Here is a 23,233-nt window from a genome sequence, read left to right on the forward strand (position 1 = left end):
AAGCTGCACCATACAGCTAGTTCCCAGGAACAGAAGTCCTCCCCGGCTTCCACTAAATCCACCGCATGACGCTGGGGCTCCACAGGTGGAGCCGGGAGCGGTGGGGGCGCGTCTCCGAAATTTCAGCCACCAGTGGGTTCGCTCACAGGTAGATCCCTGGGCTATACAGATTGTGTCTCAGGGATACAAGCTGGAATTCGAAGTGATGCCCCCTCACCGTTACCTCAAATCGGCCCTGCCAGCTTCCCCCATAGAAAGGGAGGTAGTGTTAGCGGCAATTCACAAATTATATCTCCAACAGGTGGTGGTAAAGGTTCCCCTCCTTCAACAGGGAAGGGGTTACTATTCCACAATGTTTGTGGTACCGAAACCGGACGGTTCGGTCAGACCCATATTGAATTTAAAGTCCCTGAACATTTACCTGAAAAGGTTCAAGTTAAAGATGGAATCGCTCAGAGCGGTCATTGCCAGCCTGGAAGAGGGGGATTTTATGGTGTCTCTGGACATAAAGGATGCTTACCTGCATGTCCCCATTTATCCAACTCATCAGGAGTACCTCAGATTTGTGGTACAGGACTGTCATTACCAATTCCAGACGTTGCCGTTTGGTCTGTCCACGGCACCGAGAATATTTACCAAGGTTATGGCGGAAATGATGGTGATCCTTCGAAAGCAAGGAATCACAATTATCCCATACTTGGACGATCTCCTCATAAAGGCGAGGTCCAGAGAGCAGTTGCTGATCAGCGTAGCACACTCTCAGGAAGTGTTGCAACAGCACGGCTGGATTCTGAATATTCCAAAGTCGCAGCTGATTCCTACAACGCGTCTGCCCTTCCTGGGCATGATTCTGGACACGGACCAGAAGAAGGTGTTTCTCCCGGCGGAGAAGGCTCAGGAGCTCGTGACTCTGGTCAGAGACCTCTTAAAACCAAAACAGGTGTCGGTGCATCACTGCACGCGAGTCCTGGGAAAGATGGTGGCGTCATACGAAGCCATTCCTTTCGGCAGGTTCCATGCGATGACCTTTCAGTGGGATCTGTTGGACAAGTGGTCGGGATCGCATCTTCAGATGCATCGGCTGATCACCCTATCCCCCAGGGCCAGGGTGTCTCTTCTGTGGTGGCTGCAGAGTGCTCACCTTCTAGAGGGCCGCAGGTTCGGCATACAGGACTGGGTCCTGGTGACCACGGATGCAAGCCTCCGAGGATGGGGGGCTGTCACTCAGGGAAGAAACTTCCAAGGGCTGTGGTCAAGTCAGGAGGCTTGTCTGCACATCAATATCCTGGAACTAAGGGCCATATTCAACGCCCTGAGTCAAGCGGAGCCTCTGCTTCGCAACCAACCGGTGCTGATTCAGTCAGACAACATCACCGCAGTGGCTCATGTAAACCGCCAGGGCGGCACAAGAAGCAGGGTGGCGATGGCGGAAGCCACCAGGATTCTTCGTTGGGCGGAGAATCACGTGCAAGCACTGTCAGCAGTGTTCATTCCGGGAGTGGACAACTGGGAAGCAGACTTCCTCAGCAGGCACGACCTCCATCCGGGGGAGTGGGGACTTCATCAAGAAGTCTTCACACAGATTACAAATCGATGGGAACTGCCACAGGTGGACATGATGGCATCCCGCCTAAACAAAAAGCTAAAAAGGTATTGCGCCAGGTCAAGAGACCCTCAGGCGATAGCTGTGGACGCACTAGTAACACCGTGGGTGTTCCAGTCGGTCTATGTGTTTCCTCCTCTTCCTCTCATACCCAAGGTGCTGAGAATCGTAAGAAAAAGAGGAGTGAGAACAATACTCATTGTTCCGGATTGGCCAAGAAGGACTTGGTACCCGGAACTGCAAGAGATGCTCACAGAGGACCCATGGGCTCTGCCTTTCAGACAGGACCTGTTGCAACAGGGGCCCTGTCTGTTCCAAGACTTACCGCGGCTGCGTTTGACGGCATGGCGGTTGAACGCCGGATCCTAGCGGAAAAAGGCATTCCGGATGAAGTTATTCCTACGCTAATAAAGGCTAGGAAAGACGTGACAGCAAAACATTATCACCGTATATATGGCGAAAATATGTTGCTTGGTGTGAGGCCAGGAAGGCCCCTACAGAGGAATTCCAGCTGGGCCGCTTCCTGCACTTCCTACAGTCAGGAGTAACTATGGGCTTAAAATTGGGGTCCATAAAGGTCCAGATTTCGGCCCTATCCATTTTCCTTTAAAAAGAACTGGCTTCACTTCCTGAGGTTCAGACGTTTGTTAAGGGAGTGTTGCATATTCAGCCGCCTTTTGTGCCACCAGTGGCACCTTGGGATCTTAACGTAATGTTGGGTTTCCTGAAATCCCACTGGTTTGAGCCACTTAAGACCGTGGAGCTAAAGTATCTCACGTGGAAAGTGGTCATGCTATTGGCCTTAGCTTCGGCTAGGCGTGTGTCAGAATTGGCGGCTTTGTCATGTAAAAGCCCCTATCTGGTTTTCCATATGGACAGGGCAGAATTACTGACTCGTCCGCAATTTCTGCCGAAGGTGGTGTCCTCTTTTCATTTGAACCAACCTATTGTGGTGCCTGCGGCTACTCGTGACTTGGAGGATGCCAAGTTGCTTGATGTAGTCAGGGCTTTGAAGATTTATGTAGCCAGAACGGCTGGAGTCAGGAAAACTGACTCGCTGTTTGTCCTGTATGCATCCAACAAGCTGGGTGCCCCTGCTTCAAAGCAAACTATTGCTCGCTGGATCTGTAACACGATTCAGCAGGCTCATTCTGCGGCTGGATTGCCGCATCCAAAATCAGTAAAAGCCCATTCCACAAGGAAAGTGGGCTCTTCTTGGGCGGCTGCCCGAGGGGTCTCGGCCTTACAGCTTTGCCGAGCAGCTACTTGGTCGGGTTCGAACACCTTTGCAAAATTCTACAAGTTTGATATCCTGGATGAGGAGGACCTTGTGTTTGCCCATTCGGTGCTGCAGAGTCATCCGCACTCTCCCGCCCGTTTGGGAGCTTTGGTATAATCCCCATGGTCCTTACGGAGTCCCCAGCATCCACTAGGACGTTAGAGAAAATAAGATTTTACTCACCGGTAAATCTATTTCTCGTAGTCCGTAGTGGATGCTGGGCGCCCGTCCCAAGTGCGGACTTTCTGCAATACGTGTATATAGTTATTGCTTAATAAAGGGTTATGTTATGTTATGTTGGCATCCGTGGTTTGATGCTCTGTTGTTGTTCATACTGTTAACTGGGTATGTTATCACAAGTTATACGGTGTGATTGGTGTGGCTGGTATGAGTCTTACCCTGGATTCCAAAATCCTTTCCTTGTAATGTCAGCTCTTCCGGGCACAGTTTCCTTAACTGAGGTCTGGAGGAGGGGCATAGAGGGAGGAGCCAGTGCACACCAGTAGTACTAATTCTTTCTTAGAGTGCCCAGTCTCCTGCGGAGCCCATCTATTCCCCATGGTCCTTACAGAGTCCCCAGCATCCACTACGGACTACGAGAAATAGATTTACCGGTGAGTAAAATCTTATTTTTGTTATAGGGCACCTGCTTCTATTGATCTACATTTATCTAGTTATGTATATCACTGCAGCTATAGATCTTTCCCTGTGTACAGCGTTTTACAGAAAGAGTGTGTGTATATGTGTGTGTGTGTGTGTGTGTGTGTATGTATGTATGTGTGTGTATGTATGTGTGTATATATATATATATATATATATATATGTATATATATATCAAACGTAGCGTCCGCACTCCATGCAGCTTTAAATCAATAGCGGGGTTCTCCAATAGAGATCAATGATCCATCCATTTCAAAATTGCGCACTCACCATTTGAAAAATAAAAGTTCTTTATTTGGTAGGCAAAATACTCACAAAAAGCAGAAAGTGCATATGTGCAAATGTCCACGTTTCGGTCCACAAGGGACCTTCCTCTGGACAGACAACTGTGCATCCTTGAAGCAGCTCAGCCAAAGGTAGAATGAGCTGTTAATCCAAACCATGTGAGTATTTAAACCCTGGATCATTACCCACAACCACCCTGTATAACACCAATGCAACATGGGATATCAAAAAACAATCTAGGCTCACTAATGTACAATTCCAGTAATGCATAATAAAGATGTAAATATATAGTAAACATTAATACATAATACAGCGCTGTGAGAAATATAACAAGAGTATTACATATATAGAAGACTAAATATCTACTAATTGCGCCAAACAGGAAGTGTCATGCGTTCCACTGAGCTTGGAACGCATGACAAGACGCTCACTCAGCGCTGAACAGGGCGGAAGTGACTTCCGCCGGAAGTACCGTGCGTTCCACAGCGATGGAACGCAAATACAGGAAGCGCTACCCGGAGCCAGAGAAATTGTCAATGTGACATTACTTAACTACTCAAAACACTGACAACGCATATATAAAACTATAAAACAAAATTAAATACAGGACTATTATGGATATTTAGAAAAACAACAATGTAACAATTTATGTTGATAAGGGTATACAAGTGGGTGTGGCCAAGATCCAAAATGCACAAATAGCTATCATCGTACAATAGTGCAAATACATATATAAACATATAACAGACAAGACACCACAATAAAGGTCACCTCTGTCAAAAAAAGGGGGAAACTAAAAAAAATGGTCGTTGAAGCACCACATATTTAACGTTGTATTTCTTCAAAGCAGGATATTATATGAATTCTGTTCATTAAGTCCACGTAGATGAACAGTGTCCAGTGTATAAATCCAGCGAGCTTCACATTTTTTGAGTTTGCTTAATCGATCACCACCCCTAATATCAATTGGAATGTGGTCAATGAGCACACATTTAATGCTGGCAATTGAGTGGCCAGAGTCCAAGAAATGCCTTGCCACTGGTTTATCTGACGTCCCAGTTTCAAATGCCGCCCTTATTGAGGACCTATGATTGGCCATACGGTCCCTAATGTTCCTCTTGGTCATGCCAACATACATAAGTCCACGCGGACAGAGCAGAAAATAAATGACGAAACTCATTTGGCAATGTAGATGATGTCGGATACGAATCTTTTTGCCGCTATGTGTATGCGAAAAAGAGGACCCAATAAGCATAGAGCGGCAGGTTGTACAGTCCGCACAGGAACCAGGTCTGTCACTGGCAGAGGGAGAGGCCGAGGGTCAGCTACCCCACGAGGAGGGCGGGCTTCAAGAAAGCGAGTAGGACGGTCAAACCGTTATTAGACGCTGTATTTAATATGTCCCAACATAGACTTTCGCCCTCAGAACAGGAGGTTCTCTCACTTGGTCTTTCATCAATACTATCAACCACCGGTTCTCGACTGGTCGACTGGCAGGAGGACTTGTTTTGGAGATTAGCAGCCGATTCTCCCCGAGGACTATTGTGTCTAAGGCGGATTTCTATAGCGCAACTTGGTTACTTTATTCTGTTGATATGTGTGTGTGTATATGTATATATATATATATATATATATATATATATATATATGTGTGTGTGTGTGTATATATATATATATATATATATATATATATAATTTATTTAATTTTTTCTTTTAAACTAAATGATTTTAAAGTCTTGCATGCTGCAAAAAACTCCCAGATTTTAAATGTTAACAAGAAAGGCATGTTAATCAAAATTTTAGTACATAATCTAAAAGTTGGTCCAGATGGTGGCCTACATTCGCGCTACACATTTGTAATCTATTTCTAAAGTTTTGTGTCACTTGGATCATTTTGTGCGTTATCACTACAATTTCTTGCCATATAGTAGCCTTCAGTTCAAGTAACTGAAAATGGTAAGGCACATGCTATCAGAAGACCCAACTATGACCCACCCCACTTCACTAGCGCCAAATCAATTGCTGAGCAAAAAGCTGGAGTTTTTTGTTTTGTTTTGTCACAGCCTGTATTTTGCCAATTGTCATTAAGTCTATTTTGACACATACCAAGAGCAACAGGGAATTACAAAGGAAATTATACTAAGCATCAAGTAATAGGGAACACTTCATTCCTCATCCCTTTTTCACTTACTTAAAGTAACAGCGCAGATTTTTGGGAGAACCACTGGTCTAAGCCAGGGGTAGGCAACCTATGGCACTTCAACTACTCTGGAGCTATACATGCCAACATGCCCTGCAAGTTCTGCTTTTAGGGCATGCTGGGATTGTAGTTCCACTGCAGCTGGAGTGCCATAGGTTGCCTGCCCTACGTTTAGGCAATTCAAACCATTTTGAAGTGCTTCTATACATTGAACTATTTATCGCCTACATGTACACTTAATAAAATCAGCAGAACAATGGTCTGACAAATGGAACATGTTTGAAAATCAAAACCAATGACCACATTACTTTTTTGCCATGTCTCTGCATTGAACATGAACATTCATGTGCATATTCTGAACGATAATTGTACAGAACTATCCATCAGGTGGTTTGGCTGGAAAAAAATTCAGTGTAACCAGGTTTAGGCATTACAGTTGTTTGTGTATAATTTAGGGTAGGGGTGGCTGTACTTTTGAGACCTGAGATCCACTTTTTGTTCACTTACTTATCTGTGATCTACCAGCATCAAATAACACCAATAATGCACACATTTAAAAATAGTATTAATAATGATGCCATCAAATAACAGCACTTATAATAATGCGCACATTTAAAAATAGCAACAAGAATGACGACATCAAATAACCCCCCTCTGTGCAAATCCCCCCCTTTGTAGATCCTCGCCCTTGTGCAGATACCCCCTTCCACTCCCTTGCATAATAGCCCCATGTACAATACCCCCTTGTGCAGATACCTCCCTTCCACTCCCCTGCATAATACCCCCTTGTGCAATACCCCCTTGTGCAGATACCCCCCTTCCATTCCCCTGCATAATAGCCCCCTGTACAATACCCTCCTCCATGCAAATCCCCCCTTTGCTGATACCCCCTTCTAGTCCCCTGCATAATACCCCTTTGTACAATAATCCTCTCTGTGCAGATCCCCCACCCTTTGCAGATCCCCCCTTGTGTAACAAAACCCCTTTTGTGAAGATACCACGCTCTGTGCAGATCCCCCCCCCCTTTGCAGATCGTCGTCCCCCCTTGTGAAGAAACCTCCCTTTGCATAACTTACCTGACACGTTGTCACGCTGCCTAGCTTCAGTCTTCCCTCTCCCTGCAGTCACGGCTCCCGCTTTCACACTGCATGGCATCCCGCTGGCTGCTTCTCCTATCGTCCCCACCGCCAGCTGGATCAAACTAGATCCAACTAGTGCCCAGGCTCCTCACACCGCGCACTGCATCCCTGGAACTTTGAAGAGAAGCCGCGGCAGCAGGCTCCTTACAGTTATTTTTTGTTTAGTGTGTTGCGATCTACCGGCGGATGGTCTGCGAGCTGCCGGTAGATCGCGATCGACCTTTTTGCCACCTCTGGTTTAGAGCTATGTCCCTGATAAAATACTTGCTCGCAGCTTGTTCATTTACAAGTGGTACATTTCCTTGGGTTATCAGTAAGTGAATGCATTGTAAGTGTCTTTTATAAAATAGAGATTGAAGTCAGTTGCTGAATGAACCGTTAATACTGTTTGATGCACTTTTTCTCTTTTGCTTGAAGCCAGTTTTCTGCCTAGTGTTAGTTTTACCCTCCATAGTGATCTGTACATAACTGCATTCCGGCGAATGTAAAGCAGCGTGATACTGTAATGATGAATCTGTAACCACCGCCACATCCATACCATCCCAGTCACACAGGATTGTTATCGGTTACTAGTTTTGTGTTTGCAGTAACCAGTCTGGATGATCGGCTATCTATTCAGTTATATAACTGTTCTCTGTTACAACTACATACCTCCCAATATGACCCCAGGAGGGACATAATGCTCTGCTCCTGGGCTTCCCTCTTAATTTATGATTGCCATCACCTGTGCTGAAACACCTTTCTTATCCATTAACCTGTTCAAAACCGGTGCCGGCAATCATAAGAGAAGTCCAGAAGCAGAGCATTTTGTATCTCTGGAGAGGGTCATGTTGGGAGGTATGAAACTGGAAGGTAAAGGTGCATACACACGGTGAGATCCTTGCTATGCCCGATTTTGACTCTGATTTCCCTTGAACTTCCCAGTGCCCAGAAGCACCGATTTTGACTATGTGCCAATTTTGATTATACTTTGTACTACATAGTACACTAGATAGTCATAAAAACATTCTTCAGCAGGTACAGTAAAATCAACTCAACTTAATACAGAACACAGGTTGAACACGATGGGCATCTTGCCTCTTTTCATCCTCAATTACTATGTTACTATGTTAGTCAAGATTGACTCGCCTGCACAGTCTGTCTAGCCTTACGATACTGACCCCGCGGGAGTGCGCATCGGTATCAAATTGGGATCGCAAGGTGGCTAAAACCTTGCGATTTGCACTATCTTTCCTTGAAAGGAAAAATCTCACCTTGTGTACACACCTTTAGGAGTTTCAGTGGTCAGCAACAGTAAGTGGCAATATGTTCATACACCATAAAAAAATACAAATAGAACCTATGGCAAAAGAAACTGTGATTTCAGAGTTTAGTTAGTCCTGCTGTAAGTGTTCTTGGTCGCTTTGAAAATTACATATTCGTTTTACATGTAAGCATTCCATTATATGAGAATTATGTGTTGTGGGGATTGTTGTGCTTGGTTTTGAGCCCATTACATACATTTAATAGATCATTTTAAGGAGTGATGAAGTTTACACTTAGTTATTTTAGGATGACCGCTTAGGTCAAAAAACATGGAATAAACAAAATTTTTCAGAAAAGAGTGGAATGCTGACTGCTTAGTCTCTAAAGCTAGGTACACACTATGTGATTATGTCTCGGCTGATGGTGTGACGTGATGTAACTATACATGACGCACGCCGCACACACAATGCACAGTCCAGTTTTACGATGGCACAGTGTATCATTACAGCTTGCATGTAACTGCATGCCATTGTTCATTACATCGTCTCATATGACGTCTAGCACATCAGATGGGAAGAAGCAATGAACAAATTCCATGAATGCGCACTCGGGAGTAAACACTATACGATGTGTACGATACAGTGAATCCGGAAAGTATTCACAGAGCTTCACTTTTTCCACATTTTGTTATGTTACAGCCTTATTCCAAACTGGAATAAATTCATTTTTCCCTCAAAATTCTACATACAATACCCCATAATGACAACGTGAAAAAAAAAAATTCAGAGATTTTTGCAAATTTATTACAAATAAAAAAACGAAAAAAATTACATGTACATAAGTATTCACAGCCTTGGCCATGCAGCTCAAAATTGAGCTCAGGTGCATCCTGTTTCCACTGATCATCCTCGGAGATGTTCCTACAGTCCACCTGTTGTAAATTCAGTTGATTGGACATGATTTTGAAAGGCACACACCTGTCTATATAAGGTCCCACACTTGACAGTGCATGTCTGAGCACAAACGAAGCATGAAGTCAAAGGAATTGTCTATAGACCTACGACACAGGATTGTCTCGAGGCACAAATCTGTGGAAGGGTACAGAAAAATATCTGCTGCTTTGAAGGTCCCAATGAGCACAGTGGCCTCCATCATCCGTAAATGGAAGAAGTTCGGAACCACCAGGACTCTTTCTAGAGCTGGCCAGCCGTCTAAACTGAGCGATCGGGGGAGAAGGGCCCTAGTCAGGGAGGTGACCAAGAACCCGATGGTCACACTTTGTCAGAGCTACAGCATTCCTCTGTGGAGAGAGGAGAACCTTCCAGAAGGACAACCATCTCTGCAGCAATCCACCAATCAGGCCTGTATGGTAGAGTGGCCAGACGGAAGCCACTCCTTAGTAAAAAGCACATGGCAGCCCACCTGGAGTTTGCCAAAATGCACCTGAAGAACTGTCAGACCATGAGAAACAAAATTCTCTGGTCTGATGAGACAAAGATTGAACTCTTTGGCATGAATGCCAGGCGTCATGTTTGGAGGAAACCAGGCACCGCTCATCACCAGTCCAATACCATCCCTACAGTGAAGCATGGTGGTGGCAGCATCATGCTGTGGGCATGTTTTTCAGTGGCAGGAACTGGGAGACTAGTCAGGATAGAGGGAAAGATTAATGCAACAATGTACAGAAACATCATGGATGAAAACCTGCTCAGAGCGCTCTTGACCTCAGACTGGGGCGACGGTTCATCTTTCAGCAGGACAACAACCCTAAGCACACAGCCAAGATGTCAAAGGAGTGGCTTCAGGACAACTCTGTGAATGTCCTTGAGTGGCCCAGCCAGAGCCTAGACTTGAATCCGATTGAACATGTCTGGAGAGATCTGAAAATGGCTGTGCACCGACACTTCCCATCCAGCCTGATGGAGCTTGAGAGTTGCTGCAAAGAGGAATGGGCAAAACTGTCCAAAGATAGGTGTGCCAAGCTTGTGGCATCATATTCAAAAAGACTTTAGGCTGTAATTGCTGCCAAAGGTGCATCAAGAAAGTATTGAGCAAAGGCTGTGAATACTTACTGCAGGCTTTTTCAACCAGTGTGCCGTGGCACACTAGTGTGCCGCGACCAGTTGCAAGGTGTGCCGCGGAGCCAGAGCAGCTTCCTGCACCTTCAGAGTGAACTGTTGGCCCGGGCTCTTCTTAAAGGTTTAGTCGTGCTCTGGCCGTGACCTATGCCTTGAAGATGCGGCGGTGTGATATCCTAGGTCACGGCCAGCCGCATCTCACAACCCAGCCAGCCCACCTGCCTGCATACACATCTTCCAGTTCCTGCCTGCATACATAACTTTCCTTGCCAACCCACATCCACACCTGCCTGACTGCCCACTGCTCAGTATTCGCAGCACTCCACTATGAACAACCCCCACCACTGAGGGACAGGAAGGAGGACAGCTGACCAGTAGGGGCTAATATTTGTTATTTTAGTTCTGCTGTGGGGAACAAAAGGATTTATGTGGGGAGAATAAGGATTATGGGAGGAACAATGTGAATAATTCATGTGGGGAGCAATAGGATTTATGTGGGGAGAAATGTGATTGATTTATGTGTGAGCAACATGATTTATGTGGGGAGCAATGTGATTGCTTTTTCTGTGTAGGCCAAAGTATGTGTGGATTTTTTTTTCCTGTGAGGGCCAATGTGTGTGTGTGTGTTTTTTTTTTTTTTTTCTGTGGGGAACTTATGGTGTGCCTTAGCTATTTTAAAATATTGTTCGGTGTGCTGCGAGTAAAAAAAGGTTGAAAATCACTGACTTACTGTATGTACATGTGATTTCTTCGTTTTTATTTTTAATAAATTTGCAAAAATCTCAAAAAAACTTTTTTCACATTGTCATTATGGGGTATTGTGTGTAGAATTTTGATGGAAAAAATGAATGTATTTCAGTTTGGAATAAGGCTTTAACATAACAAAATGTGGAAAAAGTGAAGTGGCGTGAATACTTTCCATATACACCAGCGCTGCAAGTGGGCGGGTACGCGTGGGTACGGCGTACCCTTAAGAATTTAGCCGTGGGTACGCTGTACCCATGCCGCCAGGCTGCCGCTCCCTCCCCTGCTGCTGCTCACCGCGCCGCTGCTGCATGAGGGGAGGAGAGCGCAGCCTGTACCTCTCCTGCCCCTCAGTGTTTTCCTTCAATTCGGCGCCGGCCCGTGAACCAATCAGAGCTCGCGGACCGGCAGCCAAGGCTCCTTATTGGCTGCCGGACTGCGAGCTTTGATTGGCTCACGGATCGGCGCCTAATTCAAGGTAGACACTGAGGGGTAGGAGAGGCGCACGCTGCGCTCTCCTCCCCACACACAGGAAGTAGCAGCGAGGTAAGCATCAGGGGAAGGAGGGGATGGGGGGGGGCATGTGTACCTGGCACTGGGGGCATATCTGGCACTGCGGGGACATATGTATCTGGCACTGGGGGCATCTTTATATCTGGCACTGGGGGCATCTTTATATCTGGCACTGGGGGCATCTTTATATCTGGCACTGGGGGCATCTTTATATCTGGCACTGCGGGCATCTTTATATCTGGCACTGCGGGCATCTGTATATCTGGCACTGGGGGCATCTTTATATCTGGCATTGGGGGCATCTTTATATATATATCTGGCACTGGGGGCATCTTTATATCTGGCACTGCGGGCATCTTTATATCTGGCACTGGGGGCATCTTTATATCTGGCACTGGGGGCATCTTTATATCTGGCACTGGGGGCATCTTTATATCTGGCACTGGGGGCATCTTTATATCTGGCACTGGGGGCATCTGTATCTGGCACTGGGGGCATCTCTGTATCAGGCACTGGGGGCATATCTGGCACTGGGGGTATATCTGTATCTGGCACTGGGGGCATCTCTATCAGGCACTGGGGGTATATCTGTATCTGGCACTGGGGGCATATCTGGCACTGCGGGGACATGTGTATCTGGTACTGGGGGCATATCTGGCACTGTGGGGACAAGTGTATCTAGCACTGGGGGCATTTCTGTATCTGGCACTGGGGACATCTCTGTATCTGGCACTGGGGACATCTCTGTATCAGGCACTGGGGGCATATCTGGCACTGGGGGGTATTTCTGTATCTGGCACTGGGGGTATATCTGTATCTGGCACTGGGGGCATATCTGGCACTGTGGGGACAAGTGTATCTAGCACTGGGGGCATTTCTGTATCTGGCACTGGGAGGCAATGTATATCTGACACAGTGGGGGCATTTGTGTATCTGGCACTGTGGGGCATTGTGTATCTGGCACTGTGGGGCATTGTGTATCTGGCACTGTGGGGCAATGTATATCTGGCACTATTGGGGTCATGTGTATCTGCCACCCCCCATATGTGTATCACGCCCTCATTTCATTGGCCACACCCATTTTTTGGGCGCGCGTGCCTTCGGCGCGCACACACAGTACCTGTAAGACATTTTTTTCTACTTGCACCGCTGAGATACACTGTATATATTGTGATCCAATGTACCGCTTAGTGTGTATCCAGCTGAACATGCTTATGACTGACAAATATGTGCTTATTTACAGTGTACAGAACCAGGTGGATGAGGTCATCGATGTCATGCAGGAAAACATCACTAAAGTGATAGAACGGGGGGAGAGGTTGGATGAACTACAAGACAAGTCAGGTGAGACAGAATTTGCAACTATTCAGCAAATAAGTTCTTGTTGTACCATAAAGAAAAGAAAATAATCGCCCATGGTAATACCTGAGACAAATGATTGTATTTAATGGGCCTTCTCATTCTGTGTGCAGGGATCCCTGCTGACCTCCGTCATGCTTTTCCTGTGTGCAACCTCATTCACATGCTAACGCTCCATAAATATCAACTAATGAGATAGGTCTATGTTAGGGCTGTCTGCGAGCTTAACAAAGACCGCTCAGCACACATCTCTCCCCCCGCTCAGCACAGCGCGATGTGCTGAGCGAGGGGACGGATGGACGGGGGGTGGGCGCTCGATTCACACAACGGTGAATTGAGCGACCCGCTAGATTGAGCCTGCATGCAGGCTCAATCTAGCACCTGCGATAGCGATGCACGGGGCCGCGCATCGCTACCGCTGGGGAACATACACCGCTGGGGGGCATATCTAGTCAGATTGCTTCGATTTTAAACACGGATCTCTCCGTGTGTACCCCCCTTAACTGTGAACGTGTTGTGCTAAAACAGTGCCTCCCCGATAACTATATTAGCAGGAATCTCTCTACTTAACACCTACAGTATCTGTGTGATTGATGGAATCCCTTTGATGTAGATAAGAGAGGTTGATGCTGTGTAGGTCGGGTAGGAATGTTGAGTACTCTGTGGGGCATCAGAATACTCATGGGGCTTCTGACGGGCGGAGCCTCATAGGTCGGCAGATATTGCTGTAAATTTGTGGTGAAATACAGTATTTCTCTGACGTCCTAGTGGATGCTGGGAACTCCGAAAGGACCATGGGGAATAGCGGCTCCGCAGGAGACTGGGCACAAAAGTAAAAAGCTTTAGGACTACCTGGTGTGCACTGGCTCCTCCCCCTATGACCCTCCTCCAAGCCTCAGTTAGATTTTTGTGCCCGAACGAGAAGGGTGCACACTAGGTGGCTCTCCTGAGCTGCTTAGAGAAAAGTTTAGTTTTAGGTTTTTTATTTTCAGTGAGACCTGCTGGCAACAGGCTCACTGCATCGAGGGACTAAGGGGAGAAGAAGCGAACTCACCTGCGTGCAGAGTGGATTGGGCTTCTTAGGCTACTGGACATTAGCTCCAGAGGGACGATCACAGGCCCAGCCATGGATGGGTCCCAGAGCCGCGCCGCCGGCCCCCTTACAGAGCCAGAAGACTGAAGAGGTCCGGAAAATCGGCGGCAGAAGACGTCCTGTCTTCAATAAGGTAGCGCACAGCACCGCAGCTGTGCGCCATTGCTCTCAGCACACTTCACACTCCGGTCACTGAGGGTGCAGGGCGCTGGGGGGGGGCGCCCTGAGACGCAATAAAAACACCTTAGATGGCAAAAAATACATCACATATAGCTCCTGGGCTATATGGATGCATTTAACCCCTGCCAATTTTTCCTTAAAAAAGCGGGAGAAAGGCCGCCGAGAAGGGGGCGGAGCCTATCTCCTCAGCACACTGGCGCCATTTTCCCTCACAGCTCCGTTGGAGGGAAGCTCCCTGACTCTCCCCTGCAGTCCTGCACTACAGAAACAGGGTAAAACAAGAGAGGGGGGGCACTAATTTGGCAGATAAATCTATACAGCAGCTATATAAGGGAAAAACACTTATATAAGGTTATCCCTGTATATATATAGCGCTCTGGTGTGTGCTGGCAAACTCTCCCTCTGTCTCCCCAAAGGGCTAGTGGGGTCCTGTCCTCTATCAGAGCATTCCCTGTGTGTGTGCTGTGTGTCGGTACGTTGTGTCGACATGTATGAGGAGGAAAATGGTATGGAGGCGGAGCAATTGCCTGTAATAGTGATGTCACCCCCTAGGGAGTCGACACCTGACTGGATGGTCTTATGGAAGGAATTACGTGATAGTGTCAGCACTTTACAAAAGACTGTTGACGACATGAGACAGCCGGCAAATCAGTTATTACCTGTACAGGCGTCTCAAACACCGTCAGGGGCTCTAAAGCGCCCGTTACCTCAGATGGTCGACACAGACCCAGACACGGACACTGACTCCAGTGTCGACGGTGAGGAAACAAACGTATTTTCCAGTAGGGCCACACGTTACATGATCACGGCAATGAAGGATGTTTTGAACATTTCTGATACTACAAGTACCACAAAAAAGGGTATTATGTGGGGTGTGAAAAAACTACCAGTAGTTTTTCCTGAATCAGATGAATTAAATGAGGTGTGTGATGAAGCGTGGGTTTCCCCCGATAAAAAACTGCTAATTTCTAAAAAATTATTGGCATTATACCCTTTCCCGCCAGAGGTTAGGGCGCGTTGGGAAACACCCCCTAGGGTAGATAAGGCGCTCACACGCTTATCAAAACAAGTGGCGTTACCGTCTCCTGATACGGCCGCCCTCAAGGAACCAGCTGATAGGAAGCTGGAAAATATCCTAAAAAGTATATACACACATACTGGTATTATACTGCGACCAGCAATCGCCTCAGCCTGGATGTGCAGTGCTGGGGTGGCTTGGTCGGATTCCCTGACTGAAAATATTGATACCCTGGATAGGGACAGTATATTATTGACTATAGAGCATTTAAAGGATGCATTTCTATATATGCGAGATGCACAGAGGGATATTTGCACTCTGGCATCAAGAGTAAGTGCGCTGTCCATTTCTGCCAGAAGAGGGTTATGGACGCGACAGTGGTCAGGTGATGCGGATTCCAAACGGCATATGGAAGTATTGCCGTATAAAGGGGAGGAGTTATTTGGGGTCGGTCTATCGGACCTGGTGGCCACGGCAACGGCTGGGAAATCCACCTTTTTACCCCAGGTCACCTCTCAGCAGAAAAAGACACCGTCTTTTCAGGCTCAGTCCTTTCGTCCCCATAAGGGCAAGCGGGCAAAAGGCCACTCATATCTGCCCAGGGGCAGAGGAAGGGGAAAAAGACTGCAGCAGGCAGCCTCTTCCCAGGAATAGAAGCCCTCCCCCGCTTCTGCCAAGTCCTCAGCATGACGCTGGGGCCTTACAAGCGGACTCAGGCACGGTGGGGGCCCGTCTCAAGAATTTCAGCGCGCATTGGGCTCACTCGCAAGTGGACCCCTGGATCCTGCAGGTAGTATCTCAGGGGTACAAATTGGAATTCGAGACGTCTCCCCCTCGCCGGTTCCTGAAGTCTGCTTTACCAACGTCTCCCTCCGACAGGGAGGCGGTATTGGAAGCCATTCACAAGCTGTATTCCCAGCAGGTGATAATCAAGGTACCCCTCCTACAACAGGGAAAGGGGTATTATTCCACGCTGTTTGTGGTACCGAAGCCGGACGGCTCGGTGAGACCTATTTTAAATCTGAAATCCTTGAACACTTACATACAAAGGTTCAAATTCAAGATGGAGTCACTCAGAGCAGTGATAGCGAACCTGGAAGAAGGGGACTATATGGTGTCTCTGGACATCAAGGATGCTTACCTCCATGTCCCAATTTGCCCTTCTCACCAAGGGTACCTCAGGTTTGTGGTACAGAGCTGTCACTATCAGTTTCAGACGCTGCCGTTTGGATTGTCCACGGCACCCCGGGTCTTTACCAAGGTAATGGCCGAAATGATGATTCTTCTTCGAAGAAAAGGCGTCTTAATTATCCCTTACTTGGACGATCTCCTGATAAGGGCAAGGTCCAGAGAACAGTTAGAGGTCGGAGTAGCACTATCTCAAGTAGTACTACGACAGCACGGGTGGATTCTAAATATTCCAAAATCGCAGCTGATTCCGACGACACGTCTGCTGTTCCTAGGGATGATTCTGGACACAGTCCAGAAAAAGGTGTTTCTCCCGGAGGAGAAATCCAGGGAGTTATCCGACCTAGTCAGGAACCTCCTAAAACCAGGCCAAGTGTCAGTGCATCAATGCACAAGGGTCCTGGGAAAAATGGTGGCTTCTTACGAAGCGATTCCATTCGGCAGATTCCACGCAAGAACTTTTCAGTGGGATCTGCTGGACAAATGGTCCGGATCGCATCTTCAAATGCATCAGCGGATAACCCTGTCTTCAAGGACAAGGGTGTCTCTCCTGTGGTGGTTGCAGAGTGCTCATCTTCTAGAGGGCCGCAGATTCGGCATTCAGGACTGGGTCCTGGTGACCACGGATGCCAGCCTGAGAGGCTGGGGAGCAGTCGCACAGGGAAGAAATTTCCAGGGCTTGTGGTCAAGCATGGAAACGTCACTTCACATAAATATCCTGGAACTAAGGGCCATTTACAATGCCCTAAGTCAGGCAAGGCCTCTGCTTCAGGGTCAGCCGGTGTTGATCCAGTCGGACAACATCACGGCAGTCGCCCACGTAAACAGACAGGGCGGCACAAGAAGCAGGAGGGCAATGACGGAAGTTGCAAGGATTCTTCGCTGGGCGGAAAATCATGTGATAGCACTGTCAGCAGTGTTCATTCCGGGAGTGGACAACTGGGAAGCAGACTTCCTCAGCAGACACGACCTCCACCCGGGGGAGTGGGGACTTCACCCAGAAGTCTTCCACATGATTGTGAACCGTTGGGAAAAACCAAAGGTGGACATGATGGCGTCCCGCCTCAACAAAAAACTGGACAGATATTGCGCCAGGTCAAGGGACCCTCAGGCAATAGCTGTGGACGCTCTGGTAACACCGTGGGTGTACCAGTCAGTGTATGTGTTCCCTCCTCTGCCTCTCATACCCAAGGTACTGAGAATCATAAGAAGGAGAGGAGTAAGGACTATACTCGTGGCTCCGGATTGGCCAAGAAGGACTTGGTACCCGGAACTTCAAGAGATGCTCACGGAGGACCCGTGGCCTCTACCTCTAAGAAAGGACCTGCTCCAGCAGGGACCCTGTCTGTTCCAAGACTTACCGCGGCTGCGTTTGACGGCATGGCGGTTGAACGCCGGATCCTGAAGGAAAAAGGCATTCCGGATGAAGTCATCCCTACCCTGATCAAAGCCAGGAAGGATGTAACTGTGCAACATTATCACCGTATTTGGCGTAAATATGTTGCGTGGTGTGAGGCCAGGAAGGCCCCTACAGAGGAATTTCAACTGGGTCGTTTCCTGCATTTCCTGCAAACAGGACTGTCTATGGGCCTAAAATTAGGGTCCATTAAGGTTCAAATTTCGGCCCTGTCGATATTCTTCCAGAAAGAACTAGCTTCAGTTCCTGAAGTTCAGACGTTTGTCAAGGGGGTACTGCATATACAGCCTCCTTTTGTGCCTCCAGTGGCACCTTGGGATCTCAATGTAGTTTTGGGGTTCCTAAAATCACATTGGTTTGAACCACTCACCACTGTGGACTTAAAATATCTCACATGGTAATGCTGTTAGCCCTGGCTTCAGCCAGGCATGTCTCAGAATTGGCGGCTTTATCCTATAAAAGCCCTTACCTAATTTTTCATACGGACAGGGCAGAATTGAGGACTCGTCCTCAATTTCTCCCTAAGGTGATTTCAGCGTTTCACTTAAACCAGCCTATTGTGGTACCTGCGGCTACTAGGGACTTGGAGGATTCCAAGTTGCTGGACGTAGTCAGGGCCCTGAAAATATATGTTTCCAGGACGGCTGGAGTCAGAAAATCTGACTCGCTGTTTATCCTGTATGCACCCAACAAGCTGGGTGCTCCTGCTTCTAAGCAGACTATTGCTCGTTGGATTTGTAGTACAATTCAGCTTGCACATTCTGTGGCAGGCCTGCCACAGCCAAAATCTGTAAAAGCCCATTCCACACGGAAAGTGGGCTCATCTTGGGCGGCTGCCCGAGGGGTCTCGGCTTTACAACTTTGCCGAGCAGCTACTTGGTCAGGGGCAAACACGTTTGCTAAATTCTACAAATTTGATACCCTGGCTGAGGAGGACCTGGAGTTCTCTCATTCGGTGCTGCAGAGTCATCCGCACTCTCCCGCCCGTTTGGGAGCTTTGGTATAATCCCCATGGTCCTTTCGGAGTTCCCAGCATCCACTAGGACGTCAGAGAAAATAAGAATTTACTTACCGATAATTCTATTTCTCATAGTCCGTAGTGGATGCTGGGCGCCCTCCCAAGTGCGGATTGTCTGCAATACTTGTACATAGTTATTGTTACAAAAATCGGGTTATTATTGTTGTGAGCCATCTTTTCAGAGGCTCCTCTGTTATCATGCTGTTAACTGGGTTCAGATCACAAGTTGGACGGTATGATTGGTGTGGCTGGTATGAGTCTTACCCGGGATTCAAAATCCTTCCTTGTTGTGTACGCTCGTCCGGGCACAGTATCCTAACTGAGGCTTGGAGGAGGGTCATAGGGGGAGGAGCCAGTGCACACCAGGTAGTCCTAAAGCTTTTTACTTTTGTGCCCAGTCTCCTGCGGAGCCGCTATTCCCCATGGTCCTTTCGGAGTTCCCAGCATCCACTACGGACTATGAGAAATAGAATTATCGGTAAGTAAATTCTTATTATATACATGCAAGATTATTATTAATATTATAATTATAAAGCTATGGTTGGTTTTGTGTAATTTTTGTGTTCATTTCTAAGGATTCAACCAACCCATTAAATTATTGCAGCAAAAAGAAGAGACAGTACTGTAAAATAAGCCACAGATGTATGTTGTGATCAGCTGTAACATGTAAAGCTCAAAAGATACAGTATTCTTGTCTGGTAATTGTGGTTACAGTTTATGCTTAATGCCAACGGTAAAGGCTCTGTGGACGTATTTGTGACCATTTGTGAATGTCTGTGTCAGCTATGGTACATCAGCTGCTACAGTCCTTCATTGCTTCAGCATCAATGTAAGCAGCCATTTGTAAAGGTACAAATACAAAAGGAGCCATAAATAGTGAATGCTGTAGTCTGAGGATATCTGAAGAGTCCAAATATGATTACATACATACAGTGATGTGATGTGTATAAAGTTGTGTAGTTTCCCTAAATTTAATGGTCTATGGGGGTAATTCCAAGTTGATTGCAGCAGGAATTTTGTTAGCATTTGGGCAAAACCATGTGCACTGCAGGGGAGGCAGATATAACATGTGTAGAGAGAGTAAGATTTTGGGGGGTTATTTTGTTTCTGTGCAGGGTAAATACTGGCTGCTTTATTTTTACACTGCAATTTAGATTGCAGATTGAACACACCACACCCAAATCTAACTCTCTCTGCACAGGTTATATCTGCCCCCCCTGCAGTGCACATGGTTTTGCCCAACTGCTAACAGAATTCCTGCTGCAATCAACTTGGAACTACCCCTATATGTCTGAATGAAGGTTTCCATCTGCAGGCCAGGTGTAAATAGTCATGGACATGCTCAGTGTGTGTCAAATAGTATCCTAGCTGGTATGTGTGTTACTAATAGTACCTTGCAATTAAGCTTTATAATTTATTATAAGGTTTATCTAAATTGCATGACTGCTTCATTATAAATATTTATGTCAATAGATGTGTTCTAACCGGGATGACTTGGTAGTGATGGCTTACGTTGACCACAAACTGATTAATAGATTATTATTGATTTTTCTTTTTTTTTTTTCTTTTTAATGTTAACTTTCCAGTTTATTTTAGATGCTCATCTTCATCAGTGTCCTTTTTGTCCTCCTCTTTATCCCTTTTACTATCTCACAGAAAGTTTGTCCGATAATGCCACAGCGTTCAGCAGCAGAGCACGACAGCTCAGGAGACAGATGTGGTGGCGGGAATGCAAGGTAATTTAAGTTTGTCCATGTCCACATACTGTAGATACCTTTTTAGTATGTCCATTTAGTAAGATTTCACGTATCTCTCTAGTTAGAAATTCAAAAACTATTGGATTTGTGTCTCCGAAGGGATTGTCCATTTCCTGATTTGTAAATTCCAGTGTCAGATAATTTAGGAAACAATGAAGCCCTTTCTGTCTTACACTGATCACCTTACTAGCTGTAGTAATGGATAAATGCTTGTAGTTAAAACACATATAAATATATTTTTTGTCTTTCAGATGAAAGCGATAGTGGCATCGGTTTTCATTCTCATCCTACTAGTGATTATTGGTATGTACTGTTAAACATTACTGTGTAATAATCTATATATATATACACTTGTATATAAAATATGTATACTATATATTGGACCCGCCAGGTTACTTCAGTCCCCACCCCCCACTAATGTGCCCCCTCCTCCCCTTTCCCTACTTGGCCAAGCCCTCCCCTCTGACCAGAATTCATTCCCCCCCCCCCCCCCCCCCCTCCTCCTCTGCAGCCAGTCCTCCTCTCTGAAGTGTATCCTGCATCCCTCGCAGTGGGAGCTGCTGGGGCATGGGCTTAGGCTTTTGAGGAGACGGAACAGACCTTCTTTTCTAATACCGATTCTGTAGGTATAGTAGAATGTGATGGGCATTAAGCAGGATTAGAAGATATGAATTGCCATCAGACTTGTCCCTTGCCCAGATGTATGCTGTCTTCTCAAACTCCCTTATGATCCCAGTGATAAACAATTTGTCTTTTCTCTATCGTCCTAAGTGGATGCTGGGGTTCCTGAAAGGACCATGGGGAATAGCGGCTCCGCAGGAGACAGGGCACAAAAAAGTAAAGCTTTACTAGGTCAGGTGGTGTGCACTGGCTCCTCCCCCTATGACCCTCCTCCAGACTCCAGTTAGATTTTGTGCCCGAACGAGAAGGGTGCAATCTAGGTGGCTCTCCTAAAGAGCTGCTTAGAGAAAGTTTAGTTTAGGTTTTTTTTTTTTTCTTTACAGTGAGTCCTGCTGGCAACAGGATCACTGCAACGTGGGACTTAGGGGGAAAGTAGTAAACTCACCTGCATGCAGAGTGGATTTGCTGCTTGGCTACTGGACACCATTAGCTCCAGAGGGATCGAACACAGGCCCAGCCGTGGAGTCCGGTCCCGGAGCCGCGCCGCCGACCCCCTTGCAGATGCTGAAGCGTGAAGAGGTCCGGAAACCGGCGGCTGAAGACTCCTCAGTCTTCATAAGGTAGCGCACAGCACTGCAGCTGTGCGCCATTTTCCTCTCAGCACACTTCACTGGGCAGTCACTGAGGGTGCAGAGCGCTGGGGGGGGGCGCTCTGAGAGGCAAATATAAACCTTATACAAGGCTAAAAATACCTCACATATAGCCCATAGGGGCTATATGGAGATATTTAACCCCTGCCTGACTGGAAAAATAGCGGGAGAAGAACCCGCCGAAAAAGGGGCGGGGCCTATCTCCTCAGCACACGGCGCCATTTTCTGTCACAGCTCCGCTGGTCAGAACGGCTCCCAGGTCTCTCCCCTGCACTGCACTACAGAAACAGGGTAAAACAGAGAGGGGGGGCACATTAATGGCTATATATATATATATTAAAGCAGCTATAAGGGAGCACTTAATATAAGGATATCCCTTGTATATATAGCGCTTTGTGGTGTGTGCTGGCAGACTCTCCCTCTGTCTCCCCAAAAGGGCTAGTGGGTCCTGTCTTCATTAGAGCATTCCCTGTGAGTTTGCGGTGTGTGTCGGTACGTGGTGTCGACATGTATGAGGACGATATTGGTGTGGAGGCGGAGCAATTGCCAAATATGCAGATGTCACCCCCCAGGGGGTCGACACCAGAATGGATGCCTTTATTTGTGGAATTACGTGATGGTTTATCTTCCCTTAAACAGTCAGTTGAGGACATGAGGCGGCCGGACAATCAATTAATGCCTGTCCAGGCGCCTCAAACACCGTCAGGGGCTGTAAAACGCCCTTTGCCTCAGTCGGTCGACACAGACCCAGACACGGGCACTGATTCCAGTGACGACGGTAGAAATTCAAACGTATTTTCCAGTAGGGCCACACGTTATATGATTTTGGCAATGAAGGAGACGTTACATTTAGCTGATACTACAGATACCGTAAAACAGGGTATTATGTATGGTGTGAAAAAACTACAAACAGTTTTTCCTGAATCAGAAGAATTAAATGACGTGTGTGATGAAGCGTGGGTTGCTCCCGATAAAAAGTTGATAATTTCAAAAAAGTTATTGGCATTATACCCTTTCCCGCCAGAGGTTAGGGCGCGCTGGGAAACACCCCCTAAGGTGGACAAGGCGCTCACACGCTTATCCAAACAAGTGGCGTTACCCTCTCCTGAGACGGCCGCACTTAAGGATCCATCAGATAGAAAGATGGAAGTTATTCAAAAGAATATATACACACATGCAGGTGTTA

The 23,233-nt window shown here is 46.9% G+C and overlaps 1 protein-coding gene across 3 annotated transcripts in view; it reads left to right on the top strand.

The window, feature by feature from the left end:
- Positions 1-23,233, top strand: part of VAMP4 (vesicle associated membrane protein 4) — a 132,558-nt gene that overhangs the window by 90,194 nt on the left and 19,131 nt on the right. For all 3 annotated transcript variants that reach the window (XM_063939992.1, XM_063939993.1, XM_063939994.1), the window contains exons 5-7: positions 12,990-13,090; positions 20,676-20,755; positions 21,028-21,079. In XM_063939992.1, coding sequence (XP_063796062.1) covers positions 12,990-13,090; positions 20,676-20,755; positions 21,028-21,079 — 233 coding nt within the window. The remainder of the gene's footprint in view (positions 1-12,989; positions 13,091-20,675; positions 20,756-21,027; positions 21,080-23,233) is intronic.

The sequence above is a fragment of the Pseudophryne corroboree genome, chromosome 9 (genome assembly GCF_028390025.1).
Source record: "Pseudophryne corroboree isolate aPseCor3 chromosome 9, aPseCor3.hap2, whole genome shotgun sequence".
Classification (NCBI taxonomy): domain Eukaryota; kingdom Metazoa; phylum Chordata; class Amphibia; order Anura; family Myobatrachidae; genus Pseudophryne; species Pseudophryne corroboree.